The following is a 9,969-nucleotide window of genomic DNA, read 5'->3' on the forward strand; positions in this document are numbered from 1 at the left end:
ACACACACACACACACACACACACACACACACACACACACACACACACACACACACACACACACGCATACATACTGTATGTGCGTGTGTAATGACCTCTTTCCCTTGTTTTAGTAGCTGCTGGGGTGTGGAGGAGGGTAGTTGGACTAAGACTGAGAGAGTGACAGTCGGAGTGTGACAGAACGGAGCAAACACCTCCAACGTGTGTGTGCATGGAAATATAAATAAGCACAGAATCCAAGTGTGTGTGTGTGTGTGTGTGTGTGTGTGTGTGTGTGTGTGTGTGTGTGTGTGTGTTTGGGGTCTGTGTGGGGTCTGTTTTCCTTGTGTGTTTTGTTGAGTTTAGCTTCCCTCGTCTCATTATTCCAGATTTGCTCTCGCTGTGTTTCCCACCTGTTTCCTCTCTGCCCCGCTCTCCCCTGTGTATCGTCTTTGCCAGAGCGTACTGTTCAGTTCACCAGCATCATTTTGTCCCATGGTCTTTGTACCGATGTGTCTCTTTGCCCTGTGTCAGTTTATTGGTTCAAACTTGGGTTCTGTTTTGATTTCTGTTTTGTCTCATGTTGGTTTTTCATCAGTTCAATAACGGGCTCGCCTTTTGTTAGCCTCCATCTGCCTCTGCGTCTGTACCTTGCATCCTCCAGCAACACATACTGACATTTGGCCCACTCTTCTTTGCACAAGTGCTTTAATTCAGGCACAATAGAGAGTTTTTGAGCATGAATGTGTGATGGTCCTGGGTTTTTGACCCTGTCTTTATCTCTTTCGACTTTCAAATTCTGTTCATTATTAAATATCTTCCGTAATTAATTAAATCCCTTGAGTTTCAGTTTTCCTGCCATCATTTCTTCCCCTGTCTAATGTTTCCAGCTAACCACCCACCAGCTGCAGTGATAGCTAGCCACCTTTCTGAGCCTGCTTTATCTGTTTTGCCATCCTCAAAGAGCAAATGTGGTCGCTGGTAACGCCTCGGTAAGCCTGAACACTGCAGCAGAAGCCAAGCACCGAAGGTCTTCCCACCTGGGTCAGTCAACCAGACTGTGGCTAGCTCTGAGTGCAATCAATGCTAGGTCCACTCTGAGGTTCCGTCCTGGATTGATTGACACAAAGACTGGAGACACTAAAGACAAGAGCTGCTAGGTGCACATTGTTTCTGTACCTGTGTCAGTCAGCACTGGGCCAACAGAGTGTTTCGATGCTAGGTCCCAGTGAGAGACTGAATGTGGGCTGGCAAACCCAGAGACTGAGCACACTACACCTGTCCCAGCTGCTGAGGGCAACCAGGCCACAGCCTCAACCCCAGCCTCCAGAGCTGCCTATTGCCCTCTGCAGCCCCAGCCTCTGCAACCAAAGCATCCTGGACCAGCCTTTCTGCTTGCATCTACTGACACCAGACTTTTTGCCATTGTTGACAACAATGAACCTCCTGAGGTATCCTGTCAAAACGTGAAAGTTGGTATCCCGACTTGTGCCATACAGATGATAGAGGGGAGAGTATGATAGTGCAAGGATAGAAACTGGAGCAAGGAAATGTAAGTAAGAGTTAATTTGAAGTTTCTCACAAGGGAAGTATAAAATGGACACACCGCTGAATAGATTAACTAAAAGACAAACACGGGAAAATAAAAAAAAAATCACATAGAAATATAAATTCTGGGTAAAGAACAGAATTCATGGTACCATCAATACAGAAAGTCATCCAGATACTGAAACCCCAGTCTGCCATCACACTACCAGCACCAGGCGTGACTGTTGGTATAATGTTCTTTGTGTGAAATGCTATAATGCTAGTTTTATACCACATGTAATGAGACTATATATGTATGTGTGTGTGTGTGTGTGTAGTCACTTGAGGTACTGTAGTACTTATGTCATGTTTACCTTATAATAAAGGACAAGTAAAATATAAAGTACTATACTCCAGACTATCACAGCGAGTAAACATCTGGATCAAAACAAAAGGAAAATGAACTTTTGCCTACAATTGTTTTTTCTTGCCTCGCTCTGCTTCAGGTTTCAGGTTCCTAGAAAGGCAGTTTTCTGCCACCATCGGGGGAACGAGCAGCCCCTGAACCCCCCAAAACAAATGAAGTTGAAAACCCACCGAACCCACCAGCCCGTCTCGGCTCCCTGCACTCCTCTCGTCTGCTCTCCCTGAAAGCCCCTGGGAAAAGGTTGCCAGCCCCCCACCACATCAACCACAGTGCTCTGACATGCCTGTCTTTGTGCACATCAAGGGGAACTCAGCTTCAGTTTGTGCTGCTCACACCAGGAGTCAGATGAGTTGCTTGCAAAAATACAGCCACACGGAGAAAAGCGTTGGTTTCAGTTCATGTGCCTTTGATTTGATTTCAGTCTGAGGTCAGATTCGGGCTCCAGAAGATATCTGTTCAGAAATGCCATTTTTTCCAGTTGTGTCAGTGAGAACTTGCATTGGGGAATTCTGACAATTTTGCTGATAATTTGGCAAAAAAGTCAAAGAAGTCAAAGAAATTTCAAAGTCTTCTTTGTTGTTAATGACAGTCAAACTCTTAAGCAGTGACTAACATACCTTAGATACAAAGGTAGATAGGATAGATGATAGAAGATGTTTTCATCTTGTACATTTAATTACTCTTTATGGCTGACATTTCCAGACAAACAAGGGTATTCATCTTGTAAAATGATAAGCAATAGTGTAAAATTGAGAGGTCGTGTGGAGTTTATGAGATATGAAAAGCGTGGTACTTTTCCCAAGTAAGTTTCAGAGAAACAGCCGAGAGTTCGTCATGCCCACAGGGGGCACGCTGTTAAAAGCTGTACAAACAGGGCAAGCTAACATCTGGGCTAATTATAATCTGCATTTGATCAAGTGCTGTGGCTTCTACTAAACTTACATGCCATCTGCACATATGCTGATTCTAAGTGTTTTTTTATGAATAGTAACATCTTGAAGCCTGTAAGTAGTACAATTTAAGAATTTTTCTGCTGTCAGTCAAGGGGTTTGAACATTTTTGGGGCTAAAATTTGGGCAAAGATTCAAGAGATTCCGCTTTTGCTTAGCATTCGCACATGCAAGCTGTAGAATGAGCTGTGAAATTCTGATCTATTTCTGTCTGTGCCTTCAGTTTGATTGGTTGTTTTTCTCTCTTCTGTCACTCGAAATAAGCCCGATCTTCCCTGGGAGGGTGTTTTTATCAGACGTGGTATTTTTATTATGATCAAGATAAATGAAGAACTGATTAGTTTATGATACTGATTTCTGTGATATCAGTACAGATAAAGTAGATTATTTTTTTTCTAGTCTTCTTTAAGCGTTTTAGAGAAAAGCAGACATAGATTATGCTGTGCTGGGTACATAAAGGGTAAAGTACTTCCCCTTCAGTTCAAGGAAGGTAGGCTGTGTTTGATGTACAGTGAAAAGCACTAGTTTTTTCCTTTGCCATATATATGCATATTTATTTATTACTTTTCTTGTAGATTGTAGATTTGGTTCTGGGAACCATAATTAATATAATTTGGGATCATTTTTACACTGAAAATGTCACATGTTTGTAAAGTGTGTTCAAATGTTGGGGTATTTGTAAACTATAAGAACTTGTACATTTCCATGCTGGAGTTTAGTTTGGCCTGTTCAGGCGTTTGGCAAACTGAGACAAGTAACAAAGAAAAACACAAAAAACAGGGGCAGCAGATGCAATTTATATGATAAAAACAAGTCATTTTAGCCAGTTGCTAGGTGAATGCTAGGCAACGAGATGGTGTCATAATATATCCTGCATAATTCAGCTTTTGTGGATATGAAACTAAAACAGTAGGAGTGTCTAAATGGTAAAAAAAATGGATCAGATGATTGCCAAGCAACATGATGACATAGCTGATGTAGATGAGAACCCTCAGGAGTCTAAAGACGTACAAGGAGGAATCGTCTCATGATGAAGCACCGAAACACATAGATAGAGATTTGGTGCATGATAACAATGTACTTCAACTAACCTTTGCAATGCTTTAAAAATAAACTAGTACCTCTTTCAAACTTGTTACTTTGGTTATTTTAGTTAATTCTGGTAACTGTATAGATGGGCGGGGGTGCGTCTTGTCTTTGGAAGAAGAAGAAGGAAGTTGAATAAGCGACACAGTGACTCAGCTATTTTGCCCTTTATTTTATTTACAACATAATTTATTAATTATTTACATGATTAATTGCTTCTAAACATTTACAAAGTGTAGCTTACTTAAAAAAAAAAGATTACACATAAAGTGTACGATTATACCATGTAATGGAAGGTTTTTTAAGGCTGAAAATGTTAGCTGTATGGGTTCAGGTATAATTTAGGGAAGAATAAAAAATAAAAATATAAACTAAAACTGTGTGGGATAGGGGGACACCACATAAAACACTCCCACACGCTCATACACACGACAGGTAGGTCTACTGTGTAACTGCTACCTCAGTGTCTCAGAAGTAAAGGTTCAGATGTTCACATGAGAACAATGAGATATTCAAACTTTCCAGAGAATGCTTGGTGTATTTACAAGTACGCCCACATATATAGTCATTAAATCCAGCAGTGACACAAGCAAATTTCTCCCACATTAAATAAGGTTTCATTGTGACTTTGGCATCATGACAACTTAACTGATAGCCCCAAGACACCAGCTGATCAACCCTTTCTTTTATAATTTTACATTTTTATTTATTTATTTATTTTTGTTTAGGTTTGTATTTTATTGGGGTAAAAAAAAAACACAACAAAAACAAAAAACTCCTATAAAACTGGCTGTTAAAAAGATGCTTACAGTGAAAATAACTCATTTTTTACTAATAGATGCGAACGGGTCAGGGCATTTTGCCACCTTGTGCCTCCAGTCAAACAATGTTCAGCAGCCTTTCAAAATCAAATCAAATCTCTTTGTGTCATGTCATCAGTCGATGGGTGTGAGAAAGTGAAAAGAGGACGTTGTCATCTACAAGGACACAAGAAACACTTCAGCTGCGCAATACAGAGGTAAGAAGAGCAATTTATCTGGTATCCACTTGTTACTGTGTCATAGTTAATCTCAGCTATATTTTTACACATTTCTATTTGCACCTAAAACATGACAAATGTAATCATCTGGTGCACTGTGACATTTGTGCAGGATATTATTTCAGTACATAGCGAGGTTAAAATATTGTTACCTACTGTCACTCAGGCTAAAGCTAGCGGAAGATTTAGAGGCAACATTTTTTAGCAAGTTTAAATAAACTAGTTTTACATCCATGCTGTTGCCTCGCCTAGTTGTCTTTTCTGTTTTCATTTTCAGGATCTTCTCTTCCTTGTTAAATAAATGAAATTTTATAATGCTAAATTTCAGAGCTACAAATATTCACCCCTTATGTGGTGACTAAAACAAAAAAGGTCGGTCACAATATGAATCAGTTGTTTTGTGCACGCACTTGTTTCATTTTGAAAATGTGCGAGTCAACATGCGAGGTCAAAATCCTTAATGGCGCCGCTGCTGTTATTGTTCTTAAAAAAAGAGAGAGAACATCTAAATATATTGTTTGCACTTCAAATAAAAGTATAAAAAGTAGCAGAAGTGTCAGTTTAGAAGATGTATGACACCACAACAGGGTTATCCTCACTGAGGGCTTTGTGCAGGTGGCAGGCTGTATTTCTTAAGGAAACCTCAAGCTTTGGCATTGTAACTGAACACGTACAGGTGCACGACATCTATGTGCACGAGGCTCTAAAAGTGACATGAAAGAGTTGGCTTATCAGACTCCTGCAGCTTTCTGATACATGATTTTTTTTTGCCTCCCATCAGTTCAGTCGACACTCTGCCATGCCAAGATCGTTCCTCGTCAAGAGTAAAAGGACTCACCTCCTCAGCCCGTCTAAGGATGCCTTTAGACAGCAGTGCCTATCCCAGAGAGATGCTGAGGTGCCAGTGGCTGGAAGGGACGGCAGACGTCCTGAAGATGCTGCGCAGCCTTCGTCCCCCATCTATGGGGTCAAAGATTTTGCGGCCGAAGCCTACTTGCCGTGGAGTCGGGTGGCGGTCCGATCTCACAGTGACCCCACGCAGGACCGTTGGCCTTCAGGTATGAATATTTCTAGCATTGTTTGTGTATGTCTGTGTATACCTGAGCTTGAAATACTACCACAGTAAATACGCAATGTGTGTCAATGTGGCTTGTTATTTAAAACAATACCAAACGGATTCCGCTTACACCAAAGTTCTTTGTTTTTCTTGTACTCAAAGCCACAAAAAGAAATGCAAAAATGGTTCAGAATGATTCACACATCAATGAACTAATGACATTTGTATTCTCATTCTTAAAAAAAAGCCCCCTTGGAGAAAATAAACGCTCCTCTGCTGGTCTCGCCGTGGTTGGCAGACAGACACCAAGCATCTGAGAGAGAGCGAGAGCTGGAGAGACTGGTCTTCATGTTAGTCAACCACACATCGCACACTGACCTCAAATCCCCCGTCAGTGATTGCCCGCTGTGCGAGAAGGTAGGAGGCCTGTGGGTTGTGAGAATTATTAGTCTTTGCTGTTGATGTTCTTATCAGTGTCACAGAGAAAAAGAAATCACAAGTGGAGAGAATACTCTGAACCGCTTCATCTGTCTGTGCATTCTCATGAGGAGGAATTTGAAATGAGTCCTGATCTCTCTAAAACTTTATTGATAAGAAGGTTTTGTTTGCATTTAGAATGCACGCGTTCGTATACGATCATAAGCTGTATGCTAAGTTGGAAGCTCATATCCAGAAAAATCTCTCTGCTTTTTGAATCAGCATCGATGACAGTCTAAAAAACGTTTATGCTGTTCAAATTGAACATCATTTGTAATCAGCTGTCCTGTTTCCTAACTGGAGCTGATGTTGGATTTTTGAGCTCACACTCATTTCAATAGTCTATAAAAAGACATAAAAGATTAAAAAACAAAACAAAACAGGATTTTGTTGTTGACCCTGTTTGTGTGAGCTGGAAATATTTGCTAATGCCCTCCTGGACAGAATGATACGGAATATTTGAGGATCTTTATAATAATTTCTAAATATGACAAATGTATTTTTGGCACATCTTATTATTGAACAGATGACACATTTGCTTATAACAGCGGTATGTGTTCACAAGTTTTAACTATTTATTGTGACTTCTAGCAGCATCGCAAATACAAAAGGTTTATTATAATAGATAATTAATGCAAAGCTGGCTGACGCCTAAGCCGCGTGTTCTCCAAATATTAAGAAAAGACCTTTTATTACCTTTATTCAAATGTTTTGCTGAAGATGAAATTCAATTTAAACAATCGAGGTGCTTTAACAGGCGCCGTCTGGAAACAAACGAAGAGTGAGTGCAGTGTTTGCAGAGCATGCTTAGAAAGCTGAAAGTAACAGTTCATGCAATATTGCATCAACCTACATGCGCCAGTCAGATGCAGCCTGCAAGGAATATTGCCATTTACTTTGGTTACTCACAAAAACAATTGCACTTTTAAATGATTGTGCACACTGTTTGAGCACCACTGGAGAATTGGCACAGCTGTAGCTCATCATGTTTTGTGAAAGCTTTGACATTTTGGGAAACGAGATAGATGAGATAAGTTATAACCCAACGACTGGAGACGAGAAGGAAGCAGCCAGCCCAGCTCTGCCCTCGGTGCCAAAATCTGCTTACAAGTGCCTCTCGTTGTTTTATTATGGATCGAACAAATGAAATGCAACAGTACACTAACATTAGACACTGATTACTTGTTGCAATCGTATTTCCAAGGCAATGGCGTTTTGATACAAAGCAATTTTCCATACTGATGAGCTGTTTAAATTCCCCTTATTTAAATAGCTTCTCACTAGTATTCTTCTTCATTGTCTGCCTCCCACAGTCCCTTTCAGAAGTCTTAATACCAGGAGGTGGTCTACAGGTTTGTAATGTTTTCTCTTCTCCACTGGCAACATCCCCCACGGCCACAGACATCTCCCACATGCCCTTTGGCTTCAGAACAATCAGCAGCTATGGTAGAGCTAAGGTACAGTAGCCTGATAATACTCAGACTCATAATAAGCTGAACCAAGCTAATCAACATGGTTCTTAATAGCTGTGTGTTTGTGTGTATAAATGTGCAGGAGCGTAGTTTTGGCTGCAAGGTGTGCGGAAAGGTGTTCAAGCGTTCGTCCACCTTGTCAACCCACCTCCTCATCCACTCAGACACTCGACCCTACCCCTGCCAGTACTGTGGCAAAAGGTTCCACCAGAAGTCAGACATGAAGAAACACACCTTCATACACACAGGTGGGTGAACGCAACAGTTTGATTTAAACCTTGCTCTTAAATGCTCCAGCTCTGAAAAAAAAAAAAAAGTTCTCCTGCCCCCTTTTTTTCCCTCATCTGCTCAGGTGAGAAACCGCATGTGTGTAAGGTGTGCGGTAAAGGATTCAGCCAAAGCTCCAACCTCATCACCCACAGCCGAAAGCACAGCAGCTATCGGCCGTTCAGCTGCCCCCGTTGTCAGCTCAGCTTCCAGCGCAGGGTTGATCTACAGCGCCACCAAGAGACGCAGTGTGGTTACGGGGACATGTACACTCAAACCTGAGCCCATGAAGCAAAGAAAGTAAAAGTGGGCAGGGTGACATCTGTTGTAAATGTAAAAGTCTGAAAAATATGCTTTTAGTAATAACATGCTTAGAAGGGAATAAAGGCAGACTGGTTAGCTTGAAGAACTCTACAGGGACATCTTTGATTAAAACTCCCAAAAGTCATTCACAAATGATGATAAGGTTATTTTCTAAAGATTTTTTGCAAAGCAAACGTGTTCCGAAGGTAATGAGATGTTATTTCCATTGCAATATACGTGCGCCTGTGCGTGATTGTCCCATTACTGACTGAAGAGCATGCTTAATGTCCTGCTGCTGGGTCATGACACAGATGACTCACAGTGATCACTCACAGGATTCCCCTTGACTACTGCATGCACATGAAGTCTAGTTTGAATTTGCTTTATAAAAATAAAATAAAAACACTTTGTTACCATTTCAACAGCACATTTGGTAAAAGTGTTTAAAGTTGCAATATTGTTACATTAAAGTGGTCAGTCGCTTAAAAAAGAACAAAAGACATCCTTCCTGTTTTGGTATATCAGCCGCAGAGTTGTGTGCCTTATCTTTAAGCTAATTGAAGTAATTGGTGTCTTGCAGTTTAAAGCAGCAGCAATGGCTAATTGAGAAGAAAAACCAACAAAAATCACACAGGAACTGTTTTCTTTCTACACCAACCAGCCATCTATCTTAGCAGGTAGCTCCAAGACAGGCCGTGCTTATGTGAGCACATGTGTATTAAAGTGTACTGAAGATCTACCCAGAGTTCAAGTTTAAGAATGATCACATCCCACCCAAATGTCAGCAGGTTCAGCAGTTTAGTTACAAATATGAGACACATATTTGTAACACAGGCTGCTGGGCTGAATTGCAAATGTGCGTTTTCATATCAAAATGTCAATGTTTCTATGCAGCTGCTTTCCTGTGATGTCGTGCTTTAAACTATGACCATAAGACATGAAAGGAGGCTTCCATCATTAAAACCATTTTCTTTATCACATGAAACGAGAGCTGCTGAGTCTTTAAGCTCGGAGTCTGTCCCTACACAGCTCCTGTCCATGTCAGTCTTCCGTTAATCACGTATTATTTTTTTAAATGTATCAAATCAGACAATAATAAATATCAAAGTAGACTGAGAGCTTAAGTCCCCTGTAATTAAATGTAATTTCAGTGTATTTTATTTAAAACTACAATCTAATTATATTTAGCTACAAAAGCTTAAAGGCAGTGACACTGGTATAAGGCGGTAAAAAGTTTATTATACTGTAAGTAAATTTAAGTAAGTTTAAGCAGATGTAAATATTGTGAATGAATTCTGGATAGCGAGCAATTTCATGGTAATTTTGGGAAAAATAAGCAATATTTTCCAATCTTAAAATATGCTGTCCTTTTCAAGGCTTGGGCC

At 40.5% G+C, this 9,969-nt stretch overlaps 1 protein-coding gene across 1 annotated transcript; it reads left to right on the forward strand.

Moving 5' to 3' along the window:
- The first annotated feature begins 4,754 nt into the window (after positions 1 to 4,754).
- On the forward strand, positions 4,755 to 9,599 carry LOC102204789 (zinc finger protein Gfi-1b-like). Its single transcript, XM_005738050.1, has 6 exons — positions 4,755 to 4,987; positions 5,790 to 6,066; positions 6,313 to 6,482; positions 7,856 to 7,999; positions 8,097 to 8,262; positions 8,367 to 9,599. The coding sequence occupies exons 2-6, from the start codon at positions 5,808 to 5,810 to the stop codon at positions 8,561 to 8,563; spliced, it is 936 nt and encodes a 311-aa protein (XP_005738107.1). The 5' UTR covers positions 4,755 to 4,987; positions 5,790 to 5,807; the 3' UTR covers positions 8,564 to 9,599.
- Positions 9,600 to 9,969: the final 370 nt, after the last annotated feature.

The sequence above is a fragment of the Pundamilia nyererei genome, unplaced genomic scaffold, assembly GCF_000239375.1.
Source record: "Pundamilia nyererei isolate P.nyererei 1_Seehausen unplaced genomic scaffold, PunNye1.0 scaffold00081, whole genome shotgun sequence".
In the NCBI taxonomy this organism is placed as follows: Eukaryota; Metazoa; Chordata; class Actinopteri; order Cichliformes; family Cichlidae; genus Pundamilia; species Pundamilia nyererei.

Coding starts and splice junctions, on each gene's coding strand:
- LOC102204789 (XM_005738050.1), top strand. CDS start 5,808: ATGCCAAGATCGTTCCTCGTCAAGAGTAAAAGGACTCACCTCCTCAGC. Junction 8,000..8,096: donor GCAGCTATGGTAGAGCTAAG/GTACAGTAGCCT, acceptor ATAAATGTGCAG/GAGCGTAGTTTTGGCTGCAA. Junction 8,263..8,366: donor ACACACCTTCATACACACAG/GTGGGTGAACGC, acceptor TCATCTGCTCAG/GTGAGAAACCGCATGTGTGT.